This window comes from Varroa destructor, unplaced genomic scaffold (genome assembly GCF_002443255.2).
Source record: "Varroa destructor unplaced genomic scaffold, Vdes_3.0 BEIS01000004.1, whole genome shotgun sequence".
Classification (NCBI taxonomy): Eukaryota; Metazoa; Arthropoda; class Arachnida; order Mesostigmata; family Varroidae; genus Varroa; species Varroa destructor.
The window spans coordinates 36,355,070-36,372,395 of record NW_019211457.1 but is presented as its reverse complement, the minus strand read 5'-3'; the positions used below and the strand labels follow the sequence as shown (position 1 = coordinate 36,372,395).

Below are 17,326 nucleotides of genomic sequence, written 5' to 3'. Positions count from 1 at the left end.
AATGACATAAAATGCTCTGCCCATCGTTTTCCAGACTTGCATCAGCCGTGCCATTATTGTTTAAAGGACTACTCATACAAAACGCTCGACACATCAATATGCGAGTCTTTATTAATTACGCTGTATAGATTATCCACATTATTTTTCACGTTCATGAAATTTGACTACGTTGCACTCGGCTTCGATAATTTTCTCAAGTTACTAAAATTACGTTGATGTTGACTACTGATACTCTATAAACAAGTGTAATCAACGTGTGAGATATGCTCGCCCTCTCAGCCCTTTATGATTTTCGGCGTATCAGCATTGATGACAAGCGTCTGGAAGCAAACAAATAGATGGAATACAATAGCGCTCGTGCAGACATTCGCACTTTTATTACAGTATACCTACTGTTCTAATACTGTGCTAGTAAAAAAAATAATCAGCTAGTTCTCGCAAACACAAAATGGGTTCCTATTGGGGATTTACAATGCTACTTCTAAAAAATATAATCTTTTTATTGTGCGTTGCGATTGGAGCGATTTGGTACCACCTCGCTTTTTTGTGCTGTGTGGTAACAAATGAACTCGCTTAGCTATGAAACAGTAGGATTTACATTTGTGATGCATAGGTGACAGATCATCAGTAGAACTAAAGGAAAAAAGCGATAGAAGACTTAAAAGAACTGTAGATTTCTCAACTCAGTTAAAAAAACACGGAGAAACCGCGGCTAGCTCTAAAATGCCACAACGATAATCAAGTGCTTCAAAAGACTTCGTGTGTTCAATGTACTTAATGCATCCTATAGATGCGTCTTGCAAACCATAGGCAATACACACGCTATAAAGCTAGAAGTGAGGAGATCAAAGGTTATTTGAACTACTAACAGTGTCATTCTCTACTACTGGAAGGTTCTGTGAGGAAAATGGCTAAAGAAACTAACTTTGCTACTCCTGTAAAGTTATCGTTTCGTTAGATACTGGAGCTCCAATCGACAGTGGACAGTTTAGCCGCGCAATATAAGTAGTTAATCGAGCTCACAGTCCTCACCGTAACCAAGTTCAACAACGAAGGCGCAGCTTTACGCCTACAGGAACCAGAACACGCAGCCAATTGCGACAACGAACGCTAAGTTGCAGTCTGATGGAAATTGAATGGAAAAACTACCCTCAATGTTTTCACCTGATAATACCTTGTTCTGATCAAAAAGCTTAAAATCTATCCCGCATCCTAAGGTCCTGGTCATGTCGACATACCCAACAATAACATGGATAGAACGTTCGACGATTAAATGTTCTGTACAATCGTGAAGTAAACAAATAAAATGAATAGATTAACGCTGGCTTACTAGCAAAGTATAATGCTATCCATTACCTCACTTTCGCTGCTGCGAACGCCGAAGTGGTGTATATAACCGAGACTTATTTGAACGATAGTAAATCATCTTCTGAAATATCTAAATTATCTAAACAGATACGCTTAGATAACAAGAAACTAGAGCGCCTTTCTTTAAGGGGGACTTGTGCGAATACTTGGAACGTGAAACCGTTTGAACAAAAGCTGTTACGAGACACGCGGTAGGCAGTAGCCTCTTTGCCTACCGTACAAGCCATAACATTATGCACTAATTAGTGATATGTCTCCGCATCATGCATGATGGTGTATTATTGTTGTACATTTCTTATGTGCCCACACTGAATTGATTAGGAGCATCGCAAAAGGCACATTAATCTTATTCAACTGCAGTATCCTGTTTAAGTAAATTGTCCAGATGCTCAGCATATTGCTACCTACCTTTAACTGCTGGAAGATAGTGCTCGCTTGTAGAATATTCTCAGGATTGGCAACTTGGTGCAGCTGATTGTGACCGTTCGTGATTTGTTCCAGAAATTGTTCATACTCAGGATTAAGTCGCTGCTCAGTTGGAGCTAGCACGGCACTCCCAGTCAGCCAACCAGATGCCCCGTTGGCTACAGCAATGGCCGTTCCATTTGGTATCATTTCATATGTTTGGAATAGCGTCCCGCCTCCGCCCGTCGATGCATGTGCAGCTGTCTCAATAGCTGTATCCGCAACTTCATGGGCTTCGTTAATGACCGTCAAAATTTGTCCATTGCCCACGGAACCAGACTGCCCGTCTTCAGCCTGTAATAAAAAAACGGTTTTATACTTTGTGAGAAATATGGACGTACCCAACTAAGAAAACTTGTCCAACCAGCACTTATGAACCTCGCCGAGGAACGAATGTATGCTATTGACCTGCAAGGTATACGATGCGTTCGCTACGACTGCATCTTCCCGTTTGGACGCAGCCCCCATGTCGTTATCAGCGACGCCTTCTTCAATATACGAATCCAAGAGTCCATGTTCTTCTTCCACCTCTTGGGCCTCTAAATATTCCTCACCGACAACCTGAAATAGCAAAAATTACATTTAAGCCAGCAACATTAAAAGTAGGTCTTACTATTCTATATCATACTCCATAAGGGCATCGATTCAAACTAGGTAACATTTGTGATTAAATAGAGTATCGAAAATAAAAAAAAATCTTGAGATTCAGCCATCTTATATTTTCTAAAAAATCACACAGATCATTTCCGGTGCCGCATAGCGTTTCCGTGGCCGTAGTTACTCTATCTAAGATTATTTTTCAATATCTATAGAGTGGACGGTTTTATCAAACCCTATTCGCACCTGATGCAACACACGTTTTGATGCCTCCGCTTGTTCACCCTCTCCCTTTTGTGCTTCATAGTCCCTTATAAACTGGACTACAGCATGGATGTGCTTGCACATTTTCCCGATTTTTGTGGCGCCTCCGCAATTACACTTGAACAAATGTGAACAGCACTGGCAAAGCTTGCATATCAGGTCGCAAGGGACCTCTAATCGGACTTCCGCAGGACACACGTCCGATACACGAGTCACTCGGTGGCAAACCTGTAAGAGAGATTAAGCGTAGCATCTCGTCGACATATTACAACCCTGGTTGTTTGTTGCAAAAATACGTTAAGCAACAGCTCGTTAAGATACGAACCTTGCCTTCTGGCCGTTTAACTCCCCACTGATGTGTATCCGTCTGCACAATATCAAATGCATTATTGATCGCTGCGGTATGCTCTAGCACAATATCTGAGAAAACTGTTGAGGTTCGATCACTGCAAAATAATATTATTCTTTTAAGAATTCACTTACAAAGAAGCGTAAGGCTTACCTGGCTTATTATCTACAACGTTATATAGGATACGATCAATAGGACATATATAGTAGGACATGATCAAGTTTTTTAAACTTTTTAATTATCATATACACAGAAATATAGTACCTGAATTTCGTTTATACATCATATACATACATATAGAACTAGAATCAGAGACAACGAAATACCGCCTCGAAAGTAACTTGTAAACACCATTAAGTCATATGTTTCGTCAAAGTTGGTAATGAAAGAAGATTTACTTAGTTAAGGTTTTTGTCGGTGCTGATTCAAGATGGCTTTTTTCTCGAGGATAGTTATTAATTTTAGTAAGCATCTGTATGTTTCCCAAATCAGCACCATTGCTCGCCTCGGATTGTCTGTTTTGTTCAAGGGTTTTTCCTCTTTCTAGTGTGTTCCGGATTGTTTTGTAGTCAACATAGCGCAATGGATCATCCTCGTCCAGTTCTCCAACCTATAAGTAGTCGCCAACGAAAACAAACCAAATGTGAGAATATAGTACTATACCGATACATACAGCTAAACCATTAAAATAAGAAGATATGGTACAAAAACAACTTCAATGTGATTTTACCTACTTGTCAACATGTATATCTGTACTTGAAGGTTAAAAACATTTTACGAGGCAAAAGCCACTCACGGTCTTATGTAGAATCTCGAGAATCTCCCTGCAGTTCATTCCCAGTTGCGCGTGATAACGAATAAAATTCTTTTCTGATTCTAGTAAAGGTAAGTATTTACCCTCCAGCTCATGGTTGTAGTGCGTAACGGATCCAATTATGCTTACTTGACCTATGATTTGCGCAATAAGAAACAATATTAGCAAAAACAAGTCTTTGGAGTATGAAAACCATGTTTTTTTCACTTATGACATGATATTCTAACACTCATCTACATGATATTCGGTCTCACTAAAGAAATTTTCTATCAAGCATTAGTATTGCGAAATGCTTATGATGTCTTTTAAATGCTGCTAGTTAATAAACTAATAAAAGTCTTTCGAAATGGATTACTAAACAATATCTCACCAAATGAAGCTGATCAGTTCTTTCTATTTAGTCAATAAGCTTTGAGAGAAAGTATAGATTTTATAGAGGTCTGTATGAAAATATTAAAAGAGCGCTCAGAATCCAGCAAGCTTCTACTCACCGTTCGCATGGTAGCTGACAATGGCATGAGCTGTACAGAAGGTTCCAATCTTGGAGGTACCCCGTCTGATGTGCGCTCGCGTCCGATCCTCCATTTTAACTCGCACAGCCCCCTCTCGGTTACAATAAAAGCGTTTGACGCCATTCACTTTGCCATGTCGGGATACGAAGCGAGTTTTATACATCTATAAACGTTCAGGAATTGTCGACTCGAAACTCAATTGTGTAGCTTACATTTTAAAAATACTAAAGACATTTAATAAGTACATCTTAAATAAACCTAGGTACTTGAAAAAAGAAGCTAGGACTAATAACCCTGCCTGCGTATGGACTACTAGATCTTGCCTACATATGACCTGTTATCTCTTATCATCCATTTACCTTAGACATAGAAAAGAACTGATTGCGTTTATAAAAAGACGCACTTTTTGGACTCGTTGGAAGAAAATTTCGAACTCATCCTCTGTATCGAATGTCCCAGTCACTTCTTTGATCTCCCATTCATGGTCCTTCCCCAGATGGTGCAGCAGTTCCTCTCGACTGTAGTAAAAGATAAATAACGTTATCAAATCTTATTACGTTCTCAGATTTTTACTAAATGTTGTAATTTGAAATATTTACAAGCCACATTTTTTTCTTCAGCTTAAAGTTGTTTAAACTTCAAGACACGACTCCTTGACGCCGACTGAGAACAAGTAAAGCTTTTTCAAATTACCACCGACTCCTCCACTTGAGCCGTATTTGTCTTATATTTATTTTGAGCTATCTTGGACACTGTTCCTGGTATAAATTTTGGTATAATACCTTCGGACTTTAACGTCACATCCAGCTTCTTCACAAGCGTACCACTTCTTTACGGCCCCACATAGCTGATCGAGTTGTTTTTCTGGGTGCCTTCTGCCAAGATGTTTGAGATAGGTTTGCCGATTGGACAAGCGTAAAGGACAATGTTCACACTGAATGGGTCTGAAAGACATGTAAAGAATAACTAAGAGCTATCAGCGTCCAACAAGCCCATAGAACGTTGTATAACAATGCAAAAGATCGCTTAAATAAGGAAACGAATTTAACCCTCGAAATTTACAATATACTCTTCAGAAGCGACCTAGTCTCACTTAGTAAATGCTTTCATTCAGTTGCTAGCTGGCTCAGTCAGGGTTGTGGATTATGATGCCTATACCTTTTACTCGGGTACCCCCTCGTGCCTGTTCTTACAGATGCTTCGTGGGCGGCAGTCTCTAACAGTTCAGCTTCATCTTCAGCCATCGCTTCGTCGCTTTTTTGATATCTACTCGCTTTTCCAGCATCTAAAGTTAAATGAAGAATATACATAACTGAATACCTGATTTCTTCGAAATTCGCAAGGGTGCTTTATCTCGGACCTTGTTTAATATCACTAAAGAAATTAACTGCGAACTTGTCATTTTCATTGATACGCTGCATCTTCCTTCGCAAATATACAAAGCACTTAAGCGACAAACGAATTTCAGATTTGCTTTCCAGGTGTAGAGATTAGAAACAAGTTAAATAAGCAGGGAACATTTCTGCTATTGTATACTGCGCTTGCATGAAATATTTATTATTTAATTGTCATATAGTTAAATATAAACCCTGATGTTGAGTTGCTAAGGCTTCGCCTTCCTGGTCGACCTCCATAGCTGGTGCTATCTCCGCAATTTGTACGCTAGGGATTCATTAACCGCAATCCGTCCCTCGATCGCACAGTAAACTTAGCAAACGTTTTCTGAAGGATATTATCAACGACACCAATGCTGAAATGTATGTGGAAAAATTGTGGGCATAGCATTATATGTAGCTGTCAAACACACTTCGTGAAAAATATGTACATTCTTCCAGTATAAATGTGAATAAACCGCTGGATTTTGCTTCCTTTGCTTCTTTTTTTACTATTACATTATTGTCTAAGTAACTTCCTTTTTGTTTACTTGATCATATTTAGCTATGTGGTAACCAGGGTTTATTACATCGCCAACAATTATTGAACCTTTCATTTGCATTTGGGAAAAGAGCAACATGAAAACCTCTTTAGCTAGATTTATTAAAAAGTGCGTTCATCATAACAACATGATTAACTTCATTTAAATAAAGCTACTGCTATAATTGTATGTTTTGATATCGCTCCTTTCGAGAATAAAATATTGTAAATTCTTTCAAGTCTGTTTTTGTTAGCCTCTGACTATATCAACATGACAGGCGTCATTTGTTGAAAAATAGCAAAAAGTAAATTTGTTAAGATCCGAAGGACCGTCGTGGAGAGTGACGGTGAATACAAAGTAAACTTCATTGTTGCTAGAATGCATGTGAAATGCTAGGTACTTAGGCGAAAAAACGGAAATTGCTTGTGCTCTGGCCTAATAACTTGACAGGTGCGCGATGATTGCCTACCAATAAGCCTTGCCGTACGACAATAAAATATTACTGTAGCCTATAGAGATTGCGAAGGCAGATATATGATTTTTATCAACTCGATTTTCATTTATTTGAACTAGCCATATATGATATTAACTCTCCTGATTGCGTAAATTTAGATTGCAGTTCGCCTAACTAGAATCCCGGCCAGCTCATGGATTGTACAAGACCAAGATCGAATTTCGCCAGCTGTAGCCAAGTTCGTCTTCATCTAGCTGTGGCTAGATGAGGTTTTGACTCAAACCCGCATCACATTCGACCAGAGTCATGGCTACATTTAGAATGATGACTATAAGATACCGAACACTGCAGTGACAGGCTTCTAAAGTGTCAAAATTAAGACTGTGTGCTAGACATGAACAAAAACTCATCGATATCAGAGATACACAGTTTGACTTACTTGAGATTTAGCTGACTTATAGATGCACGATGAAATAAATTTCATATATATCTTCAGATTAGAGACCGTTTGTTGACCTGGAGTAGTGCAATATCTTGTGGACTCCGTTGAATAAGCTTGTATTCGACGGAACCTGTGCAGTTCGGAGTGAAAGCACGTGCGCTTCTTTGAAAATTAATAAATCGAACGGGAGCTCGCGAAGTGCAATTTATGGCCAGTTTTACATGTTTACGTAGAGAAAGTGTGCCACAAAGGGATAGACCTTAAGGATACCATAAATACGGTATGTCTATCCAAGTGACGGCTAGAGCCATAGAAAGAAGTTACTGGTGGAGATACATAACACTTCTATGTTTTCTAACATTTCTACCATATGTCTAAGGTCCTCATAAATTGTTAAATTAATTGACGTATATGTAATACTAATTCATACTGCAACTAGATCTCGTTTGGTTGGGAAATGATATATATACATATATACATTTACTGACTGAATGCATTCCAGCATTATACATAGATACATATATTATGCAATAACATCAGAACACGTTAGCTAAACCAAATTGGATTTATTTTGACTTACTAACCTTTAATTATATCTATATTGATCTGTTCGAAAGCATGTTCAATGTAACTTAATAGCATGATTCTCGCATACGAAAACGTTCGCGAGCTTTGAACTATAATATTCGAACATCATTTTAATATTGTTTAATATTTTAATAGTATAATATAACATAACATAATGATATAATATATAAAAATGAATCTTTTGATTTTTTGTTGGTACAAAACGCAATCGTACGTACAGCACGTTTATTTGTAACAGTTATGTATTATCTTTAATTATCAAGATTTCTGTTATTCTCACGCCTGAGTTTACTGGGCAGCCCTGAAAGTTACGGCTTATTAATTCAATAATTTAATGGCAAACAACAATATTAATTTAATAGATGGGTCGGAAGCACGGCGTTCGAAAGGCTGCCGGTGACAGTCGGGTTAAGAAGCAATCAAAGTTTGCGTCGCTGACTAATTCGGACGAAGAAGAGTTCTTCGAGAAGGACCTATATTTTTCAAGGCAGGACGATGACGAAGTAGGTTTTAAGACCAATATCTTCAGCGATGTATGTTGCTAAAGAGTTATTCCCCAACCACTGTAGTTGTCTTAAATGTATCTTGTTGCAAGCATAATATTTCTATTTTATGAAATACTGTCTTCTGTAGTGAGTACTGAATTGATTAGTACCAAGACTTATTCCCGAGTTTTATTCTTGGTAATGCAAAAATGACAATTTTGAATATATAATATATTAATTTAATTATAATGATATATGTGGTGGTCAAACGAAAATGCGCAGCATTTGTCCAGCTATTTGATTTTTCTTAGACTCGATATGAGTATTAAAAATCCCTGCGTCTAATTATCTCTTAATCTAGATCGACGAATTTTACGCAAAGAAAGATAAAATCATGCTGACAGGCCGTCAAAAGGAGTCTGACTCTGAACAGGAACAAGTTTATGCACTGAGCTCGAAGGAATTCGATTCCGAGTCGGATGAAGAGACCGGAGTACTCTCGTTGGAGCGCGCCAACGATTTAGTAACGAGGTTTGTCAAAAAAAAGGAATTAGACTCAGACATTGAGGAAACCGATGATCTAGATGATCTACCTGATGCAAAGGCCTGGGGTAAGTGTCGCCTATATTTCATTCTGCTGCGTTTATTGATTTGATTATATCAATATTCATCGTCAGCTTTATTATATATCGCTACGATACTTATGAAATATGATATTCTCATCTTATAGACTCATATTCTAATATATGGCTCACATAATCATTCAATTCTAGGTCGAAGGCGACTAAACTTCTATAACACAGATTTTGTCGATAAGGATGTTGGCACACTCTCCGAAAAGGATAAAGAGGTCGCCCGTATGGAGGAGGAGGAAGCTCGGGCAATCCAAAAGCGACTTGCTGATGAAGTCGACGAAGACGCTTTTGGTCTTGAAAATCTTCAGGTGCCGAAATGGGATGAGAATGACGACATGAAAGCCTTTAGAGAAAAACAACAACGTATAGAGATTGACCTAAGTAAGCTACCGAGTAAAAAACTGGTCAAAATGGTATTAGAAGAGTCCCCTGAACTGCAGGGTCTTCTTGATGACTGCAAGACAAAGTTACAAGAACTTGACACGGAGATAGCTCCCATGCTCAAATTACGTCAAAATGGATGTCTTCCACGAGGAACTTCGGCGGAAAACTACTTGCTTCTTAGGCACAACCTTTTAATAATATATACGACAAATATCTGTTTCTACCTTAGTCTCAAGGCTAAACGGATAAACATTAGAAACCATCCAATCGTGAAGAGGCTCGTTCAGTTTAAGAAACTTATTTCAGAACTAGACCGAACAAGAACACAGTTGCTTCCTCAGATTCAAAATATTCTTGAAAAGGCCCAAGATGGGAAAGAGCTGAAAGTAAAAAATTTGATTGGCTCCAAAAAGGTACAGGAGCTCAGCTCCGATGAAGAACAAGAACACTTTAGCGACAAAAATGAGGAACAGGATGAGGGTCTCCATGGTAAGCTACTACAAAAAATTTGACTGTATCCCGATTTTGATTTTTTCTTTGGTATACTGGTTGTTTTTGTATTATTCCGGATACTTAACATGTCTTTTGTTCTGCAACGTTTAAATAGAACTAGTTCTTGCAAAATGATATTGAGGTAAGAACGAGTCACTGGTAGCATACTATTGTCAATGACGCATCTAACCATAGAATCCTATATAGCCGATGGGAACGACAAGTGCTTATATTTATTGTATGAAAAACGTGAGTACCAACTCAACATACTAGTCACATAACTGTTAATACTTCCCAACATTTTTGTTTGATACTTCTTGATGTGTTCGCAATCAAAACATACACGAATGTCGCCTAAGTTTTTAATATACGGCAAACATGGCTCTGGTTAAACGCCTGTTTAAAAGAGCACGCTTGAATTAAGATTTCGGTGGCGATTTAGGTCGCGTATAACACGGACCAAAATCACTCGCTCTCACTAAATGTGAATAATAATGCTGTACTAACCTTAGGCAACTGAGAATGGCAAATCCGCTGGCTGCAGGGTTTTGTATACAACGGAAGATTTTATGCAGTTTTGTGTAGTAGCCTGAAGCAATGTTTAACAGTACAGGACATAAACCTCGGAGCATAGATATACAATTAATTCTACTATCAAGCATATTATGTGTACTACAGCAATGTCTACCTCGTAGATATTAAGAGGCTAAACTAATTCTGATATATTTTTATCATCTTTGATCACTGTCATGTAAACGAGACGAATGAGAACTTAGTCAAAAATCATTTTCCATAAAAGCGCTAGGTTTCTCGCACCTGCTAAAGACAATCTGGTTTTCGTATCGGGGAAACGTGCTATTTAATGATTCAAAAGGGTGTATTATGTCCATGAAATATCGCAAACATTGGAACGGTTGAATTGTTGCAAGCGTCTGCTGCAAAGAGTTGGCGACCTCCGTGAAAAAAAATTAATGTTGCTTTCTCATCGTGAAATTCTTAGATATCTAATAACGCCAGTTATGATTATAAGTAGAAATTATTTATTTGTCCGATATGACGCAGTTAATGGTCATTTCACATTGGATTGTCACTCAAGTACTCTTATCTTTTTATCGATTTTACTGGGTTGTCATTTACTAGACCTTTAACGCCATGGTGCACAGTACCATTAATGTCTTATCAAAAAAAGGATGCTAGTTGGAAGTTCTATTTGAACATTGTAGCGGAAGATACTCTCCAACGTGAAACAGGTTCGCTGTAGCAGTTAACAGGCAGTGAATGAGGTAACGCTGCTTCTTTCATGTCACACTGGATCACAGAGGCCCATCTTATACACTTTTATTTTCTTTTTATTTAAAAAATTTCGCTAACAAGAAATCATAGTTGCTGACCAGATCTGCCTCTATATTACATGAGAAATATTTGATGACGATAACAAAAGTAATTTATTAGGTTGGGATTTATATAACGGCTATTTTTCACTGAAACTATTCACTGTAAACGCAACATTTTAGTCGAGTTCCAGCGAATAATTATGTGTCTACCGACTTCTCCCTAAATACGATAAGTGCAAAAGAACCACACACTCAAGCTGTTACAAAATGGCTTTCACCATCTTTTCCACGCGTTGTCAAGGACGATGATCACCACGCGATGGGCAAGGATGACTGCCTTATGCTGTTTTTTATGTTGAATGCCCTTGTCATCATTCAATCAATGCAACCAAACTCTAGACGAATCTCTTTTGATTATCTGGTTCTTCTCAAGTATTTCTTAGGGTGTAGGACACTTACAAACCTACTGAATGCTGGCAACATTGATTCTGGCTACATATTGGCCAAAGGCGGGCGAAATGTTGAAAGTCACTTAGAAGTCACACCTCGGACAGCCGATGGAAATGGGGTACATCCTTCAAACCCAAATTCCCATCGTTGGATCTAGGAAATTTCTTTTAGTAGTTCCATATATTGCTGGGTCATTACTGCACACGATCCAACTATTCTGACAAGACAAGCTGTTCAACAAGATAAATACAATAGGCGCCGAGAATGCACCTTTATTACCTTTAGAGCCTGAACTCGACATAAAGTTCGGTCTACTGGCAATGAAATTGTTAAATTATTTTACACAAAAGAGAGAGGGAGAGAAGGAACTCTTTCGAATGGTAACAGTGAAAAAAAAACTAAAAAAGGTAACGTAAGGGAAAACAACAAAAAGGAAAAGAATCCTGAATGAACAAATCTGTAAAGTTAATGCATCATATGTCGGAAATAAAAGAACATACAGTTGCATGCGACCTTCATCGTGGGTCTCTGCCCGAATTTAAGGTGTAAACAATACGTACGCGCGTGATTTGTTTTTTTCTTCCTTAACACGACTCAAGAGGCTACTACATTAAAAAATAACATGTTTATTTCTCTCGATCCAGGTGCTGTGGATGACAATGAGATTTCATTTACGAACCTTATATCAAGAAATAGTAAGCTGCTGTTAAGCGAGGCGGAGAAAGAAATAATGGCTCTCTACGACACGGCGCTCCCGGCTGTAAAAAAAATGAAAAAGGACTGTGACGAATTTGAATCAGTTGAACAAGCCGGTAATACGAGAAATGAACGGCTGGACGAAGCCGCTATCTTCGGCGATACTGATTCAGAAAATGATGAGCCGGTTTTTAAAGTTGGTCGTGAAGGTCTCGATGATCAAGATGAACAAAACAGCGTCAATAACATGACAAAGGTAAGCTAAGGGGTTGCACCAACCTCCAATATTATAAAAACGCATTCTGTAGATGTGCTTTGCTTATTGGGATCCCTGAAACGCATCCCCGATTCGGTCACACTTAAAGAAAATAATTGCATCCTCCTTTGCGCTCGATACATTTCTTTTAAGCACAATTAGGATTGGATTAGTTAGTAGCATCCTCTGTTCGTGTGTTCTGACGCTTTTCGATTATTTTTTTGAACTTATCCTTCGTATATGTTTATTAACATAAAGCAAACAAACCAGGAACAATTATCATGGGTTCGAAAAAGTGATAAGGCCGATCAATTCTGAAATGTTCTAATATACTCGGTTCTTATCATGTCAGTACAGCTTCGGGGACCATTTGCCCGAAATTGTTCTTTGCGCGGAGGGACTCAGGATGCATTTGACAACTATGCTAAGTTCTGTCCTACTTCCTATGTTGGCTTTTGTTTCTAAGTGGTATCAAACTCGTTGAAGCACCAGAACATTCTGTTTTGAGTACTAATTATACTGAAAGGCATTTATAGACGTAACGAGTGTGTACAGTATTTTTGGTAACCTTGTCGAATTAGAGACCATCTTTTGAAAATAACAATATAATTATTGAAACTGGAGAAATGATTAGCTCTGTATGTTGCATTCCTGGATTACGAATGGCTAAGCACAGAAAGGACTCCGTCAACTTTCTTTTTATTACCAAATTCCATCACTTGTTTTCAGGATAAACCGAATGACATGGACGGGGGGGCTGCAGGGGATGCAGAAGGCGATGGCGATAGTCGTCGTGCAATTAATTATCAAATTGCGAAGAACAAGGGTCTTACACCCCACCGAGCTAAGTACATGCGAAATCCAAGGGTCCGGCACAGAATGAAATTTCGGAAGGCCAATATTCGACGAAGGGGTCAAGTACGCGCTATGCGTGATGAAGCACAGCAACGCTACGGGGGAGAGACGTCCGGAATTAACTTCAGAGTTATTAAGAGCATTAAGCTTCATTAACCAAAAACTAATTGAACTTATCGGATCAGGTCTCACTTCCGAGAACTCGAAAAACGTAGAAGCACCAGAAAACTATTTTTATTTGTGGAACAACTTGGAAGATACGAAGGCTCGCATATTTCTCACGGTAAAAATAAAATGCATAAAATACATTTCATCACATGCTTATTCGTTGTCGTTTTAAAAATAGACTTGAATAAATAAAATTCTCGTAAAGTGATAACTTAGCCGAAGGTTCAATATCACTTTGTTAGAATTTTGTTTATTCTGGCACTAGTAGAATTATTACCTTTTTTTTTAAGTTTTTGAATGTACTAATACGGTTACTTAACATGCGATTTCGACGGCATTTATTTAAGATATTATTATTTTCTATTATTTTCTTCCGCTTACTGACGGCACCTAGCCAGCCTACGTGACTTGAAAACCACCGCAATTTCGATCCAATACCGCGGTACGCAACAACCGATGCGGTCTTATAGGTTCTTACTGTAATTATTATCTTGACTATTAGTTCTATCCAGTAGACGATTTTAAGCCATTCCTGTGGATGAACATGTGCATATTCCTATAGGTCTATATAAAACAAATGACTCGGTATAACGTATATAGTTAACATAATCTACATGTTTTTAGAAAATTAAAAATTCGTTTTTCACGGATTTTATTTGACTCAAAGAAGCTTAATTCAAAGCTTTTAAAAGTTTCAGATGATGCTTCCAAAAACACTACGTCGTCACCCGCATATCTATTGCTGTGGCTATATAGAGAATGATCCTCGAATTTAAACCACGAACTGCTTCAGATCTCGTAATCTGCTAATTTGATTTACCTATGAAAGTATAATGCATATTTTGTATTAATTATGGCCTTTATTAAAACAAGCGCCTCTAGAACATATCGCGCAACTTGCTGTGTCTGATGTTCCATTTTTGTTATTCTACTGTAGTTAATTCTATATTATAACAAAACTGGTATACTTTTCATTTGCATATTATATACGATACTTAACTAACTTTACAATACATCACGGAAGCACTGAAGTATGTCCTCACTCATGCGTAAAATACAAAAAGATTTAATGAGGTCTGTCTTTGTATCTTTGCAAGGTTCGCCAACATAAGTGGTCAGTAAATAACTTACACACTACTATTTATAGGGTAAACTGCGTAGTAGCTAGCCCGATCTTAAGATTATTACTGTTTATATGCACATGCCCAAATACCAAAGTGCTTTTAAACTTTTCGTGTGTTCACAATTTTAGCTCTTAACGAGTTTTGGCGGTTCGGTAGCGAGGAACAGCTTCTGAAAACCAAAGCCGAACGACAATGTTTAATTAATGCTGATCATTTAAGTACAAATAATTTTTAAATCTTATGTATAAAAATTAGGTAATTCACGGCAAACTGTGAACATGAATGCCTTATCTAATTGTTATTACGTGCAAAGATGCTTTTGAAAACGATAGGCTGAAAATCAACATATTGCATTATGTCCACTTCTGATCATCAAAGCTCTTTATGACATATGAATAATGCGCACCTTTAGCTGTTGAAGAATAGTGCATGTTTGTAGTATGTTTTTCGGATTGGAGACTTGATGGAGCTGCTTAAGTAAGTGTGTAAATTGCTCGAGGAAATGCTCGAATTCAGGATTGATACGCTGTTCACCTACAACGGTCCTGCCCCCAGTTGTTGCTACAGCCCCCTCTGTAGCCATTGTTGCAACCGATCCGTCTGGCAATACTTCGTAAGTCAAGAAAGTTCCATTGTCCGCTGTTCCAATATGACCAGCCGTTGAGTCGGCGCCTGTAGGTGCCTCCACTCCATGAGTTTCCTGAATGATTGTTACTACTTGACACCCACTGGTAGGGCCAGGTTGGGCGCTCGCACCCTAAAATTAATTAGTTCACAATCGTAAGCTTTTTTGCAACACGACAAATAAAAGTAAAAAATGATTATCATGTCAATAAAAATGCATGGGAGAAAAGGCGGATATATATCAGTTCCACACGTTTTTAGCATCAACGGACTGACCTTACAAAGAAAAAAAAAGATCTATTCAGTCGACTCAGGCTTGAAAACTGCAACAAATGTACGGCGCGGTTTAAAATATTCCATGCAGTCGGGAAAAACAGTAAGTAATGTTATTGCTATCTGTTTTCTATTTTATCTTTGTTCCACTTTTTGACGAGGCATAAATCACACTATACTACTAGAAGTTCTGAGAGAGACAGGGAGGCTATCATGAAAACTGAACACCTCCTCATATGATAATAACCAATGTGGCCTACGCACAGATTCTGCCGTTGTCTGCCCGCACGGACATTCTGCCAACATGCAGCTTCCCACAGCTCTTCAGTGAATTGACGATTTTTTAAACGGTGCAAATGTAAATATTACTTACATACTTCACATATACTTTATTTTATAAGCTAGTGACTAGATGAAGAAGTGATAATTGTACTATAAATTTTAGCGGTGAGATGCGTGGCGTCAATTAACCTGCAAAGTGTATGTGGCTCCCTCTACAGTTGACACCTCTTGTTTAAGGACGACTCCGGTGTCATTCTCTTCGATGTAAGAATCTAGTAACCCGTGTTCTTCTTCCACTTCCTGCACTACAGAAAATTCCTCGCCAACCATCTGAATAATGCAAAAAAGGACGTTTGTTGATAAGTTACACATTGTTACGTTATTGCATTGAGCCTGATTATGTGGGTTAACGAAATCAGATAAGTAAACACAAAGCACCAGGACAGTAAGACGGAGTCTATATAAGTTTGAATACGAACTCGACCTTCGTCGCTCGTGTGGTTTTCTTTATCAAACCAATCAAGCATTTTTTATCAAACCGGCCCTATACACTGAAAGCTTAAAAAATCGTTTGAAGGATGACCGCTGTATAGATAGTTGCAAACCTTTTAACTAGATAAATAACGTATAACCATGTACATCTGCCAACTTTTTTCATATTTCAAAGCATTTATGCTATAGAGTATTATATGCAGGATGTCTGTAAAGGATTATACTTCAATACATAAGTAAACGTTTTCTAATAATATTGATATCATGTTAATACGGGAATATAAATAATTATATATTGATGTCTTTCAGGTAAACTCTAAGCAGGTTTAGTAAATACTTATTATAAATCAAGAATATAAACCGTAACAAGGCATGTGTATTAATATAATAGTATCTTAGTACAGTGCAACACATTTTATGCTAGTAATAAATACTGTGGTTTGTAAAAATAACGTTTATTGATCAATGCTAAATACATCACTGCAGATTTATATTACTAATAATAATGATTATAAATACAAAGCGTCAATAGCTGTTGACGACGAACCATTCGTTATGGCTCTGTCCAGATACTATTGATACTACGAATTTTAATAACGTGCTTCCATCTGTTTTTCAGAGGCATAAATTCTGCCCTAACCAATAGCTATTTCGCTGCATTAGTAATTCGTCTCATAATTCTATATCCTATAATGTCCTTCTCCCTCTGAGACGATTACTCACATACGTTAAAATAAGATGGGCGCATAACGAAATTTCTTATTTCTTTGTTGTAGCTTAGCCTTCGTCGCTAGCACACTCATTGCGTTTATTATTGGTATTTCCGTTTCTGGATTTTTCAGTGTTGCCATCAATAGCTTTAAGTTTGTTAAGTGGGTTTTCGTGTAAGATCCAGTCGGCGGTCACTGAGCAAGCTTTCAACATCACTTCTGTAGGAGATGATTTTTTGAGAATGGACGCTTTTCTTCGTTTTGATGATGGCTCACTTCCTTTCCAATTTTTGCTTTT

At 37.9% G+C, this 17,326-nt stretch overlaps 3 protein-coding genes across 7 annotated transcripts in view; 1 reads left to right on the top strand and 2 right to left on the bottom strand.

The window, feature by feature from the left end:
* Positions 1 to 80: 80 nt before the first annotated feature.
* On the bottom strand, positions 81 to 7,286 carry LOC111248712 (uncharacterized). Of its 3 annotated transcripts, none has more exons than XM_022801517.2 (13): positions 7,178 to 7,286; positions 5,958 to 6,119; positions 5,528 to 5,654; positions 5,152 to 5,313; positions 4,773 to 4,887; positions 4,349 to 4,532; positions 3,840 to 3,991; positions 3,442 to 3,653; positions 3,020 to 3,140; positions 2,677 to 2,922; positions 2,242 to 2,394; positions 1,777 to 2,127; positions 81 to 320 (listed from the first exon to the last, which is right to left on the bottom strand). In XM_022801517.2, exons 2-13 carry the CDS (start codon positions 6,001 to 6,003, stop codon positions 276 to 278), a joined length of 1,914 nt encoding a protein of 637 aa, XP_022657252.1. In that variant the 5' UTR covers positions 6,004 to 6,119; positions 7,178 to 7,286; the 3' UTR covers positions 81 to 275. The 3 variants fall into 3 exon arrangements, with proteins under 3 accessions (XP_022657252.1, XP_086844151.1, XP_086844150.1); XM_086988025.1 differs by having other exon boundaries at positions 5,998 to 6,119; XM_086988024.1 differs by lacking the exon at positions 7,178 to 7,286 and adding an exon at positions 6,754 to 7,059.
* A 10-nt stretch (positions 7,287 to 7,296) lies between these two features.
* Sas10 (UTP3 small subunit processome component Sas10) lies at positions 7,297 to 14,433 on the top strand. 3 transcript variants are annotated; one of them, XR_002672667.2, is made up of 7 exons: positions 7,297 to 7,460; positions 8,131 to 8,271; positions 8,615 to 8,864; positions 9,027 to 9,761; positions 12,193 to 12,500; positions 13,230 to 13,638; positions 14,222 to 14,433. XR_002672667.2 is itself a non-coding variant. In XM_022801521.2 (6 exons), the coding sequence occupies exons 2-6, from the start codon at positions 8,131 to 8,133 to the stop codon at positions 13,509 to 13,511; spliced, it is 1,716 nt and encodes a 571-aa protein (XP_022657256.1). In that variant the 5' UTR covers positions 7,297 to 7,460; the 3' UTR covers positions 13,512 to 13,673. The 3 variants fall into 3 exon arrangements, 1 of the variants encoding a protein (XP_022657256.1); XR_015327030.1 differs by having other exon boundaries at positions 14,216 to 14,433; XM_022801521.2 differs by lacking the exon at positions 14,222 to 14,433 and having other exon boundaries at positions 13,230 to 13,673.
* Positions 14,364 to 17,326, bottom strand: part of LOC111248713 (uncharacterized) — an 8,254-nt gene continuing 5,291 nt past the window's right edge. Inside the window, exons 9-11 of the mRNA XM_022801518.2 lie at positions 16,016 to 16,156; positions 15,054 to 15,404; positions 14,364 to 14,816 (exon numbers count right to left, since the gene is read on the bottom strand). Coding sequence (XP_022657253.1) covers positions 14,772 to 14,816; positions 15,054 to 15,404; positions 16,016 to 16,156 — 537 coding nt within the window. The 3' untranslated portion in view covers positions 14,364 to 14,771. The remainder of the gene's footprint in view (positions 14,817 to 15,053; positions 15,405 to 16,015; positions 16,157 to 17,326) is intronic.

Coding starts and splice junctions, on each gene's coding strand:
- LOC111248712 (XM_022801517.2), bottom strand. CDS start 6,003: ATGGAGGTCGACCAGGAAGGCGAAGCCTTAGCAACTCAACATCAGG. Junction 3,992..4,348: donor TGTCAGCTACCATGCGAACG/GTGAGTAGAAGC, acceptor CGCAAATCATAG/GTCAAGTAAGCATAATTGGA. Junction 3,654..3,839: donor TCGAGATTCTACATAAGACC/GTGAGTGGCTTT, acceptor GACTACTTATAG/GTTGGAGAACTGGACGAGGA.
- Sas10 (XM_022801521.2), top strand. CDS start 8,131: ATGGGTCGGAAGCACGGCGTTCGAAAGGCTGCCGGTGACAGTCGGGTT. Junction 9,762..12,192: donor ACAGGATGAGGGTCTCCATG/GTAAGCTACTAC, acceptor CTCTCGATCCAG/GTGCTGTGGATGACAATGAG. Junction 12,501..13,229: donor GCGTCAATAACATGACAAAG/GTAAGCTAAGGG, acceptor ACTTGTTTTCAG/GATAAACCGAATGACATGGA.